This window comes from Silurus aristotelis (genome assembly GCF_946808225.1).
Source record: "Silurus aristotelis genome assembly, chromosome: 5".
Lineage (NCBI taxonomy): Eukaryota > Metazoa > Chordata > Actinopteri > Siluriformes > Siluridae > Silurus > Silurus aristotelis.
In genome coordinates, this window is record NC_139578.1 from 6465496 (window position 1) to 6483682 (window position 18187).

At 36.4% G+C, this 18187-nt stretch overlaps 1 protein-coding gene across 3 annotated transcripts in view; it reads left to right on the forward strand.

The window, feature by feature from the left end:
- The window catches only part of brinp2 (bone morphogenetic protein/retinoic acid inducible neural-specific 2), a 123934-nt gene that overhangs the window by 82538 nt on the left and 23209 nt on the right, over positions 1-18187 (forward strand). For all 3 annotated transcript variants that reach the window (XM_083541704.1, XM_083541705.1, XM_083541706.1), the window contains exon 6: positions 5481-5717. In XM_083541704.1, the coding sequence (XP_083397830.1) occupies positions 5481-5717 (237 nt within the window). The remainder of the gene's footprint in view (positions 1-5480; positions 5718-18187) is intronic.

Sequence of the window (18187 nt, forward strand, 5' to 3'; positions counted from 1 at the left end):
TCCCCCGAATATTAGTTTTTAAAATTATTTATTATTGTTAATATTTATAATTTTTTTACATATATTTTTATTCTGATGCATACATTTAAAAAAAATGTCTTGACAGCAATAAAGCAATATATGAGAATAGAATGGAATAGCCCTACTTTATATCTGATCTGTGCTAATTTAGCAATTATGTGATTTAAAGCTCAATAGATTTTTGATACCAATATAATTCCCAATTTCAATATAGAAAAACACAAAAATAATTACTCCTTTAAATTATTTAACCGAAAGCCGCGAAGTGTCAAAAGGTAAAGCCTATTATTCAGAAAGCCGAGCTTTTCAATAGAATAATGCGTGACATTAATAAGATCGCAGTTCAGGCCTGTGCCATCGGCTTTGGTCTTTGAACCCGTCTTTATGATTGTGTGGGTAAGGATTGGCAGGCATGGGATTTGGTGAGAAAGTGGGACATAAATAATAACATGAGCTGAGGTGACAAAAGGTGGTCAGGGACCCTGGTTTAATTGGGTACTTTATTACTGCTCTCTCAGTACCGCTTTTCCAGCACACTCGTAGAGAAGTGTAATCCTTTCACTTTAATTAAGATTGATTAAACAGACAGCATATGAGAATTTTTAGTGTTCACACATCATGAAAGGCAGACTGTGATTTAAAGTATTGCAGTTAGATGAATTAATGCTGGCATTCATATTAAGGAAGAGAAACAGAAAGCATTTGGTATTCACATTCACATTCATATTCTTTTATGCCGCACTATACTTTTTTACATTTTTTAATCTGTTTGTCATATTTCCCACTAGCCTTGTTTTCATCCTTATGATGCCCATGTTAAAACACTAAGTGAATCCATATCTATACTGTCAGGACACAGATTATATTTCCCACAAGCCACTGCACCGATTCGTGTTCACAGCAATTAGCACATGTAAATATTCTAACATAACTCTTGGTGTTTTATTTCTTTCTTTCATTCATCTAGCTATGATCTTCCACAATTGTTTTTAGTTGATGTTGCTTATGCTCATGTTTCATGGTGTTTAGAATTTTAGCTGTTGTCTTTGTTTCTTCATTATTTCATCACATTTATTCGCACTGACATATACTCCTGTTTTCAACATTATTGTATGGCAATGAAATAATCATGATGTTAATGATTGTTTTTGCACTTAAATCTATCTTCTTTTTATTTTGTTTTGTTTTTTCTGTTCTCTTTGTTATAAATTCATATGAATTGACGTAGTTTTAAACACAATTCAATACTTATATTCATCGAGTTACAATTATTACTATTAAAAATAAAGTTTGTTCTGAGGACCTTTAATGTTAAACACAGATTATATTTATTATATAAATGGGAAATGAGTGAAAGTAAGAAAAACAGAAATAACGAACAGGAACACAACATGCATAAATCATACATTAAAAATCAATGATTCTGTAGAAGGCAATAAAGGGGTGTAAGAAGGCAGATAAATGAAGATCTGACCTGGGAAACTGTGTACAAATTAAAGAACAGGCCAACAAAGGGACCAACATAGAGACACAATCAAAACATTATACAGAAGCATTACTAAAAATGAAGTCAGTGCAACATTGAGGGTCAATTTTGAAATATAGCATGTAGGTGCCAGCTGCATTATGTGTATCATACATCTGGTCTTCTTTGCAGTGTTGCATTGTGTGTATGTTTATATGCTCCTTAAATTTTCTCCAATAAATATTTAGTTTTTCAACTAAGAAAATGTGAGCAAAGATCATTAGTGTTGCTAGTCAAGTGAATTTGTCAGTCTGTCCATCCATCCATCCATCCATCCATCCATCCATCCATTTATTACTTTTATAGTAATGTAAAAAAACAAAATCTAACCCATTCTTTCAAACTTTTATCATGAAATAAATTCTGGCCATCTCCTGAATATAATAATAGTAATATAATATAATAAGATTTTTTTTTTTTAAATAAAAACAATTTTTTTTATTTATTTTTTATTTTTTATTTTTCCTACATATGTGCAGGTGCCAGATTGGTTTCTAATCTATTTACGCTTCTTAGAACCACTGAGTTTTGGATCAGATTCTATGCTTTTAATAACATGATTAATTGGCTATGATCAAAGAAAAGTATTGAGGTGTCTAAAGATTTTTTATAAATCCTTTTTTGTGTGTATGACTATCTGAAAAACGTCTTTGAATAAATGACATGGATTGGGACTGATGAAAAAAGCTGAAATTGCTGTGACCCCAGGAGTTCCTTAAAAGGGAACAAAAAGCTACAAAGTTACTTTTATATTTACTTTTAAATTACATCTAATTACACTTAATTATTTAGCAGATGCTTTCTTCTGAAGCACTATAGAAGTGACAAGCAAAGCAGAACAAAATCCCAGCCTCTAGCAGTTTGAGGAGCTGATACAGATGGGAGTGGTGCAGAATTAATATCCTCTACCTGACTAGAAGCAACTGCAGGATGACTGTAAGAAGAACAGAAGGAGGAGCAGCTAAACAAAGATTTGGGCTTAAGGGAAAAAAAAGAAAGAAATCTATATATATATATATATATATATACTTTTTTAATTTTAATAATTTCATTTTTTTATTATTCTCAGTCCGACTACGTTTGCTAGCTCTCTCACATTTATATTACTTTCCAAAGCTAATATAGCCACTCTGCATTTCTAAACATTGTTGGAAAATGGTGGGAAAACATTATCTCTTCTTTTAACTGCCATTATAAGTGCTCCAGGACTACTGCTCTACAAAGTACAAACTTTTAACAGGAGCCAGAAAAATATAATTAACCAAAGAATTAGCACCAGAATCATTGTGCACACCACAGATATTTCAATATAAACATACTTAGTGTGCATTCAAAATGTGTTTCTTCAGCCCTGTTAGACTGAATTTTTATACAACAAATATCTCTGAATGCTTACTCTTGGTTTGAACCCTGGGTTTCTGTGAAGACTGTTGATTAACAAGGATAAACCAACCAAAAGATCAGATCAGGTGGCCATGACCCATTGTGAGAGTGAAAAATCAGAAGGGAAAATGGAATACAGTGATGATCCACACAGGGTCTGGAGTCAAGAGTTGCCTCTACCAAAGTTCTTACTCACAGTGCATAAACCACTTGACATTTGAAAGTTTCTCATTTCATAGATATTGCACATGTAGGCTGTAATTACATTATATTACACCATGTAAGTCTGTGTATTTTCCTTTTAATTGCCTAGAGAGGGAAAAATATGTACCTGTGGAAGAAAGTTTTTATGAATGCTCTACATTGTTAGAGGAAGTTAGAGATTATTTGAAGCTTTTGCTCTAACCTAAATTTCCCTCATACCCCGATGACAGATGTGTCACCACAAGTGACCACAGCACAAAAAAAGAAAAATAGTAATGGCAGTAAAAGGAAAGCCAGTGTCGGTGCTAATTATACACGTGGCCTGTGCCAGTACTTGCCACTTTCTTGAGTTTGACATTTAAAAGTCAGCCCACTTAATACTGCTACGTCCTGAAGCAATCTCCCTACTGACAAAAGCCATGTAACTACTTTAATAAGCTGAGGCAGGGGCATGTCTAAAGCAGAGAGAGAAAAGTGGCTGGACGGAAAATGCCTGAGGCCCCTGTTTCTGTCAGTTTATCAGTTCTTTCAAAAAAAAGACTTTTTCTAGACTATTTTATTATTTTAAGGTGATTTCAGCATTTCTCCTGAACATAGACAGCCATATCATAGTCTCTAACAGAAGTGGGAAAACCATAATCAGAAGTTTGGACACAATACATATAATTTAGTCTGCAGATATTACTGAAGGCTGCAATAAGCGTTTGTGGAGGAAAAAAAAAACATATCTCTCTGTTTCTCTCCATGAAAAGGCTGAGATTGAGGAGGAGAGGGCACAAGAGCTGTTATTTAGCCTTATCCGGAATGAAAGCCATCCAAGTCGCTGTCTTTTGTGTGCCTCCCCACACTGTTGGATCCGCAACCCACCATAAGCCAGGCCTTGAGAGGAAGACTGCATCTAATTACGCCTCTTGTTTTCCTGCAATTCGGAGAATAAATACTGGAGAAACGCGTCTCATAAATATTCATACCAGGAGGGAGAATTTGAAAAGCTGAGAGAAAAAGGAATTGATTCTCTCTTGATGGGTGTCAGATCTGGTGAAGCTGAGAAGAGCTTTTCTCAGATAATATAATTAGCAGTTTCTCAACACTCGCAGCTGGGCTGTAAAATGTGGATCAATCTCACCAGCAGATGGATAGCGAACGTATTCATTATCGAATGATTGTATGTGGTGTTCGTCATTACGATATTGATTGCAAACGCTCAATTTGACGACATTGTTGCCAGCAAAAACAAAAGCAACAACTAAATTATTAAAAAAGATATATTGTATATACTCTCCACCCTCTGTAGTAAGCACTGTTGAGTCCTATATGATGAATGAATTCCCAGCACATCATCACTAATGAATTTCAATACTCACATCACCTCCTATCAAAAGATCAGCTGAGGGATATGGTGAGAGAATGCCACATTGATCCCCTGTCTGCATAGTGCCCCTGCTTCATGACAGCAAGATATGGCTGAATGACCTTGCCATAGAAATTGTTAGTCTTTATCCATCCCATTACCCAATTATAGACCTAGAATGGCAGTTCGCTGTCCTAAATCGGAATGTGCAAGCAAACATGGTCAGATGTCTGACCCATTTTACATTTCATCCGGTCTGTGCTTTCTGCTCAATCTATAGAAGATAACGCAGGATAATGAATTTAGGTTTATTTCATTGCTCTAAACATGACCTTAAAATTGAAGAAAATGCCTATTACTTTTGGAGTGTATGAGAAATAAAAAAGAAAAGAAAAAAAAGAAAAACATCTTCCATAAATTTAATTACTGTACCTTTGTTTTGCTGAAACCCAGTTTTTGACACTTTGACACGTTACAGCAAAAAAGGCAATGTGTCACTGTGGGGAAAACATGAAGCTACCAAGAAAATGGTAGTAGTTTTTCCTAAGTTATTTTATTTATGTAAATGTGTACATTGTGCTGTCATAATAACAATTAGCAGACTATTTTTTAGATTTAGAAGAAAAGCGTCTGCCTTTCCACTTAAGGAAATAATGTTCAGAATCAATTCGGCATCCGTTCCAGCACATTTGCTGTCAAATAGACAGCTGTTGTCACTATTATTAGACAATTATAATGGCTCTCAAGAGGTTTGGTATTTTTTTAAGTAGACAAGACATGCATAATTATTTGCCTGTATATTATTTGCTGTGGTTTAATTCCGTCCTTCCATTGTGAAGGTAACTACAAGAGTGGATTTCATTTTTAAAATCGAAACCCTAACACTACTTAGCGCATTGGAGCCATATGGTTTATAAAGAGGAAATTAACTAATTTTAAATGCAAATATAGGTCCTCTGTATTAGGTTTTAAAAAAAATCGTCTATTTCCCCTCAGGTTTACAAGATGTTCTGCCAGACTTTCTGCGTAACCGATTCGTGGAGGCAGCACTCAGCTATGTGGCGTGTAATTCTGAGGGCGAGCTCTTGTGCCACAATAATGACTGCTGGTGCCGATGTTCTGCCAAGTTTCCTGACTGCAACTGCCCCTTCTTGGATATCAGGGCAATGGAAGAGAGTCTTCGGAAGAGCAGGGAGGCCTGGATTACATTGAACAATGAGTTTATTGAGTCAGGTAAGGATTCTGCCACACTGTTTTATCTGGTGCTAAGAAAAAGTGTTTTTTTTTTGTCCGAAGCAATTAATAGCACAAAAGCTTATAGTATAGCGAGGAACTCTATGGAAAACAGTTAACCTGAGACAAATCATAACATTGCTTTCAGGAAACTGAGTCCATGCTTTAAATACATGGCCTCAGGAAAATGTTTTATTCTTTTTGCAAACAGTCAGGAGAACTCTGACACTCAAAGCTGTAAGGAGTGTTCTGTGGCAGTGTTTGATGGTGACATTTGATTGATATGGGTGCTGCGTTCCCATCCTTCTTTCTCAGTTTCCCTCTCCAGGTCTCTCACACATTATAAATGAAACATCTGTCAGCATTCTGCATCACTCCAAAAACCATATTACAAAATGAACTCACACAGCAAACTTCAGTTTAATTACTTTAAGCCACATTCAGAGATGGCAGCATAAGTTTAAAAGTTAAGTCAATATTTACCGGGGGAAAGTTTTTTGTGTTCAGACTCAGATTATGCAGGTGATTTTGCTGAATTTCTGGGTGTCTTATTCAGTTTTTATATGCAGTTATAATTATATATAGGTATTTCTTGCCCATGAAGAGCCAAAAGCTTTCATGGAAGTACCCTTTCAGGAATTGGAGCTACGTCAACAACGCTTTGGGAACTCCTCCGCTTGTCCACGCTCTAAACCACATGTGTAATCGGTTCAACTAAAAAGCGCAACGTCACCGACGGGGTGACGTCATGACTAGAAAGCTATAAAAGCAAAGGGTTTGGAAGCACGCCACGCCTTTCAGTGGTTTCTTCCCCCTGTAAGGAGGGTGCCGCGCTTCACCTCTCTTCCTCAGAGGAGGGGGAGGGTATTGGAGGCTAGTGATCACGTGAAGAACACGCCCCCACAGCCAGTTCGGTTTGAGGAGCTGCTGGAGGTACAGTATTGACTCGGGCTTTTGCCAATCTGGATATTACCTGGCCAGCTGATAAGCAGAAACTACGTCCCCTGAGCAAGCTGGAGGAACGTTTCTTGCAACCTACATCACTACCTCCATGCCGGGGTCTGCCTTTCTTCCCCGGTGGGCCTTGTGTCCTCTTAGCCCATAGAGAGCCACCAAAGGTCTCGACAAACTGATTCCCTTAAGAGACTAGCCTGGCAGCCTGAAAAGGCCTGCTGGAGTTGCTCAGGTCAGAAGACACGATAAATAGATCTGAATGACGCATATTTTCACGTATACATCATCCCTTCACACAGGAAGTTGCTGAGGTTTGCTTTTAGTGCCGAAGCTAACCAACATCAGGTCCTTCTGTTCCTCCTTGCTCTCTCACCCCACACTTTTTCAAAGTGTGTGATTGCGGCTCTGACTCTGCTGAGACCCTGGGGCATCCACATACTGAACTATATTGCCGATTGGTTGATATTGGCTCAATCTTGGCAACCGGGCATCGAAATGTCGTTCTTGCCAATATTCTCCCAAAAGGGCAATCCACTACGCACAATCAAGGTCATGCGGCGAGCCTTACGGGCCTTAGACATGTGGAGAGATTAGTTGGGGGGCGGTCATGGGTGGCCCCACCCAAGGTCTATGAAAAGGGCCCCTATCTCTCGTGGCACATCAGCTGGAGATGCTGTCCATGCTTCCAATGCTAAAGCATTTACTCTCAGACCTTACATCAACCACCAGGGGGGTCTGCGCTCTCACCTTCTTCACAAGCTTGCACAACAGATCCTCCTGTGGACACAAGGAAGCTGCTTTCACTGAGAGCACTATACATCCTAGGGCGGTTGAATCAAGGAGCAGATGCCCTTTCAAGGCAAGGGCCAAAGCCTTGGGAATCAAGGCTCCACCTGAAAGTGGTGGAGCAAATATGGAGAAGATTTTACAGAGCACAAGTATCCCCTGTAGTGCTGCTCCCAGGAGTTCTCAAGAGAGTTTGCCAGGAGGGAGTCTGTCTCCTCCTGGTAGCCCCATGATGGCCAGGCCAAAGATGGTTCGCTAACCTGGTAAACCTTTTCGAACACTCTCCCTTGAGATTTTTTTAACAGTCAAGAATGTTTTTCTACTGGCCATCTCGTCTCTAAAGAGAGTGACATTAAACTATGAGTAAACACAAAGCAGGTTTTGTATTACAAATAGTATCTGAAATTTTTTAAACCTCAGTGCTTACCAGTCAGTGTGATGCCTGAGGCAACCAATCAAATAAAGCCATGTAATATATATATTTTTTTTTAATCATGGATCTATAAACAGCAAAAATACAGTATAACAGTACTGATAAAAAATAAAACAAAATAGTTTAAATATATAGGACCTCCAAAAACAAACAAGCAAATAAACAATTAAATAAATAAACTAGTTGGGAAAGTATAAGTACATCCCGCCCACTTCCACAATCAGTAAGATTAAAAAGTGTAATTAGCAGCAGTATGCTACTAGAGGATTATTTAATTATTAAGTGTGACTACCGCCATAAAAGCAGAACCTTTGGCAGTCTGGTGTTGTACAGCATGCCAAAAAAACAAAAAACTAAATCATTCATGGCCTCAGAGAACTAATTGTTACTGCTCAGCAACTTATTAATCATTATTAGGTCATAGCCAAACTATTTTAAAGTCAGCATTCAACAGTGAGAAAATTGTATACAGATCGTAGACCACGCAATTGTTATTAAGGCCCTGCTGAATAAAAACATAGAAAGATGGTGCACCTACTTTTTTCTATTACTTTAACCTTTGACAGGTTTTTACTGCTATCTTGGGACCTGATCAATCTGATAATGTCATTGTCTTGAATGTAAAGAAGAGAGAAAAAAGTGACATCAAGCAGGCCAAAAGAAAGAGCCACAGCATGTTTCCTCCCCCACACCCAAGCATTTCTTTATTCAAACAGTGATCCAATCAGAAAGATAAGCCTAGGCTATGTCTGAAAGCCTTTCCCTACACTATGATGGACCGTAATGAAAATAGCCCAAATTCGTTTAACTGCTGCACTGCCTTCCTCCAAATGCATATCTCCTTTCAGCAGGTGAAGTGCTAGGCTTGAGAGCGAGACTTTTTCCATATTGTTTTATTTGCTTCCTGTCGGAGAACTTAACTTCCATTATTAAAAGAAAGCCAGAAAGATAATTTTCAATATTACAGATTCTCCACTAGACATGCTAGTAGTTAAAGGACTGAAAACTATAACTATCTATAGTAAAAAAAAAGCCACTAATTCCTTATATGTGGTTCCATTTAAAGGTATAATTATAAATAGCAGTTTAGTCACAGCTAATCGCAATTCAGAATCCATGATTTGTAAGCATGTGAAAATGTAGCCATGACAACAATAGATAACAGGATAGGACTGTGTTTATGGCTGCTTTTGCCACTTGCCTTTGCACCTCTGAACTATCTATCTATCTATCTATCTATCTATCTATCTATCTATCTATCTATCTATCTATCTATCTATCTATCTATCTATCTATCTATCTATCTATCTATCATAAGAATTTAATAAATGTTAAATAGTGGAATGAATCTGTACTATAAAGCGCTTTAACATGTAGTATTATAAGGAAATAATAATTTTCTCTACTGTCAGATCACAAATTCATTAGCATTTGATGGACATATCTCATGTTGGTTAATTAAGCAAAACTATTAAAATAAAATAAATAACAGTAAAGTGAAATCATGCATCATTGCTAATTTAATCATATATATACATTTAAGGGGAATTGCTTTGGATGTTGTGAGCTAGTACTACAGCCCTGAATCTGATAGTCAAGCATGCTGAATTTCCAACAGCCAAGATTTACACGTTTGTAACAGTGCCACCAAGTAATTTTAACACCTCCTTTTTTTAAACGATTGATTAGAATTACGGCTATAAATTCAGCTGTAAAAGCTCAAGTGTTCTCCAGGAGAAAGATCAACCTGGCTCTGCCTCGCTGACCCTATAATATCTGAGACGTCAATTTTTCCAACCATTCCATTACGATAATTAAAACCACACTTTTCAGTTAAATAGAGTTGTTTGTTACATGATACTAGCAACACACAGTTCTGGCACAGGTTCCATCACCTTCAGAGACCTGCCAACAGAAATGCTCATATTTATAGCTCTATTACACTATGAAGCTTGTCCTCAGATATAGTGCCTTTATTTTCATTTGAAAGTGATCCATTGTTGACACCAAGTAAATTTATCTTTTCCCCCGAAAGTGAATATGTTAATTCTGCGAAGGACACACACCTACTAATCAATAGTTATTGTTTCTTGTTTATAGCAAGAATTACTTTCCTACTTCTCAATTCAACCCCAGTAGACCAGTTTCATGCAACATATCAATATAGTACAAAGAATTAAAAATTTTTTTAACAAATATAGAAGTGCGGAAACGTTCAAGATCTGATAAATTGCATTTGCACTTAGTGATTGTTTTGTGATCAATTTAGAAAAGTTAATTGTGTAAATAGTCTCATATAACGAAGGTGAAAAAGCAGTGTGCTTGCTTGTGCTATTACTTTTTGATAGCTACTGCGAGTTCTGATACCAAAGAGATTGGGTTTACATAAATCGAATATCCACCCTTCTGGTGAAATAATTGACACACAAAATTGCTGCCCTCAGAATCACTTTCAGGCATAATAGATCACATTTCAGATGCTAAATTAATCTATTTGCATTAACACCATCCCAAATTGCATATTCATTAAGTCCATCCTGCGAAATTGATGTGTTATTACTTGAAAAACACAATCCTCTGTAGACCCTGCTAGAAAATCGTAGTTTTTTTTTTGTTAGTTTGTTTTTTGTGCAGGTGTTTCCACAGTGTTGTTTTTTGCACATGCAAACACATTAGTTAATCAAGACCATAGAGCACTAGCATTAACATTTTGGGGGAAAAAAATGGTATAGAGTGTTTTATATTTCATTGAGTTTTATTATTTTATGTTAACTCATACTGGGCTTGGTGTAAAACTACAGTGCCAATTGGGGACATGCATATTGGCTATTTTAACAGCTCAGATAAAGTGGAAAGTATGGAAACAATTAGTCATGTTTTTGTCAATTAGTGTTTTTGATAGCATGTTACTTTTGTTTATATGCAATACATTTTATATTATGACTATTTACTTGGACCAAACAAATATATAATTGTACAGATGCTAAACTTTATTTTCTTTGAAAATACTTAGCATGAATAACACAATTTTCACACTCTTGGTATCCGGACAGTTTGTTTCTGCAAACATTCAGCTGAAATACTTTGCCATGCCTCTTATAAAACTTCCAAAAGTGTTCTTCACAAAAAATATTTTCTGATCCAGTTCATCCCAGAGCAGTTCAAAAGGATTTATGTCCGATAAGTGGACAGGCTTTGGTGTTGTAGCCATGTTGGTTCGGTATTCCTTTTAACCTGGAATAAGACTCCAACATTCCGTGTTCCACAGCATTAAGATTATAGTTCCATGTTTGTCTGTGGGGGTGAGGCAGTCTGCTAACATCTCTTCTGTTCTTTGTCTTACATAAATTCTGTTAAAGCCAAAAATGTCAAAATTGGATTAATCTGTCCAAAGAACTTTATTCCAGTCATTGCAGTCCAATTCTTGTGTGTTTTTGAATTCTACCAAATTTGTTGCAAATAAACACAAGGAATATGCATATGAAAGACTACATGTTTCAAACTTTTGACATCGACTATACTTGACAGAGAAAATGAGAGTACAAAGGTGTTGACTTATCTTTGTAGTGTTGTAGTGTTGAATATCCAGCTTTCTCGTTTTTCAAATGTAGTACAGTACTGTGTAGACCTTTCAAATGCCAGATCACAGCTCAAAATCCATTTTCAGAGCAGGCACTACAGTTTATTTTCTGTATGACTTAGCAAATCATTGTGGCATCCATTATGTGCATAATACAACAAGCCCAATTTTCATGGAGTGCATAAGTGATAAACCCCTACGAAGCTCTATTGAATTTCATCACAGGCCTCATTAGTGCATCTCGGAAGATGCATTGGCTTTATTTTGTCTGCATGAGTAAAGTGCAGCGTAGCACTTAGTAATTCTTAATAGTCCTCTGGTCACCTACTGATATGACATATGACCATGGAAGAATTCAGAAGTGATAGAATGGGCCAAACCAAGTTGCAAAACTAATCTAATAAGCAAACATTTCACCCTTTGTCATGTTTAATAAACCATCTGGAAATGAATGACACTGCAGTGAGGACTCACACTAAGTGAGATGCTTCTTTGCTATTTCCTGTAATGTTGCAATGTTGGCCTACATTAAGACAGGTGAACATTGCAGTTAAAGAAACACTGAATTTAAATTCAAATGTTGGTGTGCCAAACCCAGAACAGCAGCTAATACATTAGAATGAATTTTGTTTTAATTGCTATCCATGCTAACCAATATAGAAAAGTCAACAATGTATGTGGAATTTCAAGCTAATATATGGTGTCAAGAAGAAATAATGGTGTGCCATCAATAGTACAGGAGCAATCATATACAACACTCAGTAAAAAACTGCTATGAAAATGCAGATCTCACAAAGATTGTTTTGTCTTCGCTCAGGCTTTGTGCTTCTGATGTAGGTTGGAAGGTCAAGAGTTTAAATCATAGTATTAACCAAGCTACTACCGCTGAGTCCTTGAACAAAGTACTTAACTGCTCTATTGTAAGTAACTTTGGATAAATAGCATCAGCTAAATGGCATAAAATGTAAATGGTTTCATGTTACGGATGCTGTGATATATGGCCACAGACCCGCTGTCTTAACAATATCATGTCATTTTGTTTACTTTAATTTTTGATTGCCAGCAGTTGCTTATGTTTGTAAGACTTCCTGATGCATTGGCCAGACAGCGATTTCCTTAGACAGTGCTTACATTAAGTGCTTATCATTTACAATAAAGGCTTTTTCAATGGGAATAATGACTGCTCAGAGTTTTAATACTGCTTCCTCTTGAGTCATTCAAGCATTCATACTGATCTCTTTAATAATGATGAAATCCTCTCAGTTTATTACGACCATGTTCAATCATTGAATCTATTAGTACTGCACTCTATTGATAATCGGAATCCTTTCATGGGTGCCGACCTGAGTTAAAGAAAAAATACAATATACAATATTATAAATTAATTCAACCTTGCGCTCACAATTAATAAAACTGTTTAAATAGGTGTCGATATGAAAGAAGGAATTGGCACAGAATGTTTTGCAATGTTGCCAGTGTTTGCACTAATAGTGAATTTATAATAGAAATAATAGAAATTGTTATGTTTTTGGATTGGTTTGCTACGTGCAGCTTTCTTTTATTTTGCTTGGGATTAACTGCCCCATCTACAATAACTCCCACACCAACTATAGTTTTGGAGGGATGAGAAGTGACCCCCTCCAAAACACACAGAGAGACAATGACCCCCTCAATAAGACAATAAGACAATGACCACCTCAAACACATACATGCAAAGTCTATGGGGGGTGTTCTTACCCGTCATCCTAATAGTGAATCTAGTAATCTATTCAAATAGCACTTGCAGGTACAGTAATTGCTTGTAAATAACTGATTTAATATTTAAACAATATGTAAAAATATGTAAATCACATGCACACATTGTATAACAAAATTATATGTATTTATGCATATACAGTACATCTTCTTCCACTAGTGTAGGTCCAAAGCCCTCTAGAAACATAATGAACACAGCACTGATAATGCCCTGAGGTAGAAACGATATGTCTCATATTAATTTTACCATAGGACCATGTGTGTATTATAGTGACTGGTTGCAGTAAGTTTAAATGAACCTGTAAGTCATATGCACAAAGATCATCATATTAATATATCAAGTTGATCAGTTTATATGATTGGTTAGTAAAATGTTCTGAATGTGTTGGATGATTAAACAATCTATAATTGTGCCAAAAATACAATCTGGACCTACTTTGACTCACATGCTAAGCACCAGCAATAGAATCAGTATAATCTTAGTATAAGCAGGCTGCTTCACTTTTGGTTGCTGTTTTTGGAGCAATTTATTTAATATATTTAATCATTTTTCATTTTTATAATGTTTTTTTTTTTTGTTTGTTATTGTCTATTTTATTATCCATTCATCTTAATGTTATGCCGGAGTTTCAACAACTATGTACAGACTACAAATGTTGTTTATATACTGTTATATACTGTTTTCCTTTCTTCTTTTTTTTTGCTTACATTTTATCTCTACAAATTTGTCTCAAGCTTGAACGCTTTACTGTTTACTTCATTGTGTAGAGTGAGATAAGAACGTTTATCACCGGCTTGGAAACAAGTTATTTTTCATATGTAGGGAATTGCAGACTACTGCACCGCAAGCATCTATTTACTCAACACAGCACTGGCATATTAGGTCACTTTTGCTTTAAACAGTTTAGTTTTCACCTGCTCTCTTTTGAAAGAAATTTGTTCTTTTCTCTCACTTTGATTCTTTTACTTCTCCTCCTGCTCTCTTCTCTCTTTTCTAGTATCTGGATTTCTAGATACCCAGGCACTCTTTTTTGGCAACTTGTTACACCCTGCCCCTGCAATGGCTATATGTTTAAGTTTATTTCTTTAGCGCTTTTCACAATTGACCTTGTCCCAAAGCAGATTTACAGAACATAAATTCTTAAATAAACATTTTTTATATATAAAATGAACTACCATGAGTACTAAAGTTTGTTATTATGAGTAATGCCCTTTCTATAGTCTTATACAGTCAGTTGACATTGTGGAACCAGGAGCTACTGAGCAACTCATAAAATAGCTCAACATCTAAGATCATCATAGATCCAACACCAGCTTCTCCATGCCAGAGCCTTTAAATATTTAAAGAAGTCCAATGTCCACACCACTCAAGTGGGATCCAAATGGTACTGGTACGTCTCTAGATGGTTCAGGATGTTTGTGGGGTCAGCATATATTCTTTGAAGGTCCACAATCTTCATGAGGTGGGACACTGAAGCTGGCGCAACCTCAGGATGCCTTAGGATGGGTAGAGAAAGAGAAGCAGTGGAGAGGAAATAGTGTAGTTGCTGTTCATGATAATAACGAGCACTGGAGCACAAGGATATGATATGTGATTTTGTGTTATGTGTAGGCCTCATAAAAAGATATGCAAAAATCTACACCAAACATTGGAGATCTGCACATAGAAGTATGTGGTAGCCACTTTTACTTAACATTGACTGTCATAGTATTTTTGGAGGTTCCCATAAGAGATTCAAGAAATGACATGAGAGTCAAGTTCATATCAACAAAGTACACATCCTGCAAGAGCCAAACTGTCTTTTCAGAGCTTATATATATAACCACTCGTCTAGATAAGAAAACCTAGGAGTCCTATAAACCCTGGAAAGGACTTTGGGAAGGAATGTCACTCCACTATGTGGACAGACAATTCATGTGTTCTACAGCCATTGAAATCTTGTTTGTTTGTTTACTGCTTATATTACATCTGGTATATACAGCATACGGAATGACAGTTGTATTAAGAATCTTTAAGACGATTTTAAAACAGAAGATATCTTGAAAATAATCTGGCCAGGGACTCCCACTTGTGTCTTGTAAACATTGTAAAACAATACCATGTGAAAAATGTGCTCAGTGACATTTATCTGATGTTCTCAATCTTAATTGCAATAAAGCTCATTGTCGTCAGTGGATTTTCAGACGTGGTACCAGAAATCTCTGGTGAATTCTGCTTTGGTATTTTGGTCTGCCTTTGTCCTGACTTAAAACTGGGGTTTGCATTCTGACATTCTTTAGTAGCTGGTTTGCTCCTTGAAACTTTTTTTGGGAAAAATAAGACAATAGCTAAGGACTTGCTTTTGTTGCCTATTGTTCCATATATGCAGATCTTGTGATCATTTTTGTGTTAATTGTGCAATAGACCATGTTTTGTTTGGCTCTTATGTCTAGTGCTGCCTGTAAGATCTTTGTGCTCATTGAATGTTTTGTTGTGGATCTTTCTCTATTTGGCCCAATAGCAAATGTACCATGGAGTTAGACTTGCACATTTTCTATTGTGCACTGTGTGCATTTGTACTAAAGGCCACTGGTGACAAGGCCACTGGTGTCTCTTCTGAAAACAGTTATTTCAGCCCTATATCTGGGGTTTAGGCCTGAATGTTGTAATGTCTTTCGAGCAGCACTCAACCATTGCATCAGGCAGCAGTGCTAAGCTTCACCAAGCTATGCACTTCACAGTGCATTTGCATTGTAGATAACAGCTCTTGCATTTGCCCCATGCTCACCTCTAACTCTGCATTCCAACACAGTATGTGTTCCTTTTCTCTCTCCTCCACTAGGCTTAGCAACTGTCTTTCTTTTGATCATGTCATAGTGAAGCTCACCTTCTTTTTCCTAGTGGGCTCTGTCACATCAGTCAGTTTCTTCACTCCCTGCTGTACTCCTGTAGGGTCATTCTCATTTTCATCTCAGTCTTGATATGAGAGATAATTTTCTGCCTCGCTGTACTGACTATCTAGCACTGTACATTACTGGAAACATGACTGCTGCAGAGTATTACAATAGAATGCATCATCATTGCTCATAGCCTTAAATCCAAGTATTTCATACACCGCTTCATTTTTTCCTTCTGAGGACTGACAATCTGAAACTGTCTTGTCTGTAAATGCAGCTACAAAAATACCATATCAATTAAGGGTTCCACTTCTCAGTTACTGGAAATTTTAAGATGTGTGGAAGTCACTTTTCACTTGTACTTGGCGTAAGTGCATAACACAAAGGGAGTGGTAATTAGGTGTTAAAGAATGATCTAATGATGATAAAATGGGAATAGAAAGTAATGAGGAGGAATTATGACAAGCAGATGTAGGCTAATAAGAAGAATGATATTAGAGGGCATTATACTCATTGTCACTTGTCCTTGGCATGCACAATAAAGTCACGTGCACCTGTTAAACTATTGCTAAGACTTTGTTTTCATCTGTTTAAATGGAAATCAAATTATCTCAAATAACACATTGCTGCACATTTCCTGTAGCACATACTACCACACGAAAAAAATACCAATATTGGAAGTCAAGAGGTGCTATATATCTAACAAAGAAAGCTCAGAAATGCAGCTCCCGACATTCACTGTGTGCCTGTTAAAAATGGCAAATCCTGTTCATTTAAAGAGAGACTAGACAAGTGAATGTGTTTATTCAGCCAGAGCCCTGCTTAATTCTAAGCATGGATTATACCAAAAAAAAAAAAAAAAACTTTCGAAAAGTATGATAGTTTTCCTGCATAAATCATGTCAATACTCTAACAAAAGCAATATCACATCTTCAATGAATTATTAAAAGGTTGTCCTCTCCTTGTTTGCTGAAGTGATTAATAGCCTTTAATGGTCCGGTTTTCAGGATCATTTAAGGTGCTGGCAGGATATGCAGTTTAATAACAAAGTGTATTTTAAAAACAGCAATATATTTTTATGTTTATTGTCAGAATGATCAGAATCTCAAAATTATTAAAATGTGCATAAATGTGTTGCACTATGAATGTATAATAAGACCTTGATTCCGTTCCTGATCTGTCAAAGTTTTTTTTTTTATCTTTGATGCAGCAAAATGTCTCTTGTTCAGCTTGTTGAACACCATGTGCTGAAATAAATGTCCAGGGCATTAAGGGCTTTTTTGTTTGCATGGTACATACAATATCTGACAGACCAGTCCAACAGTCTCCATTAGGGAGCCAACAATACAATACATTTGATACAATGCATTGGATGCAGCTACCGATGCAATACGATACGATTCACCCCATTATGCATATGCAGTGTGATCTGATTTTGATTAGCTTTAACACAATGCGATTTAATGCAGTACGATGTAATGAAAAATATATGATGCAATGCAATTCAATATAGTACAAATAGTTAGCTTTAATTGCTTTGGTTCATACAGACAGCAAATAAAAAGTTAAATCTACATATAAAATATTGGTCACAAATCAGTGGACACTTTCTAAATAATAAAAGTACTGTATAGCGCATTTACTAATAATTATATATAAATAAAGCTGTATTTACTGATGCAAATATTTTAAAAACGATGCATTGCGATACAAATTCCAACTTGCATCTGATGCAAACTTTTTTTAAAAAAACGATGCATCACATCGTAAAACTTTTATGCCGATGGACTGAGGCAAATCGGTGAATCTTACCATCCTAAGTCTCCATTGTAGTTGAAAAATTTCTGTCTCTTATCAGGGGTAAACACCTCCCAAGCTTATAATCTTAGCCCATGTTTTTTTTAAATGATGTTGCACGTTACCAGACTTGCCAAACCCTACTCCCATTTCCCACTGAGACTGTTCCACAGACCCCCTACAGGTTTACATCAAGCAAAGGTTCCCTTGTATAAGTTTGTTAAGTCCAGAAACATTTACAGTATTAGCAAATCTGAAAATACATCTTGTTTTTGACTGGAGGAAATT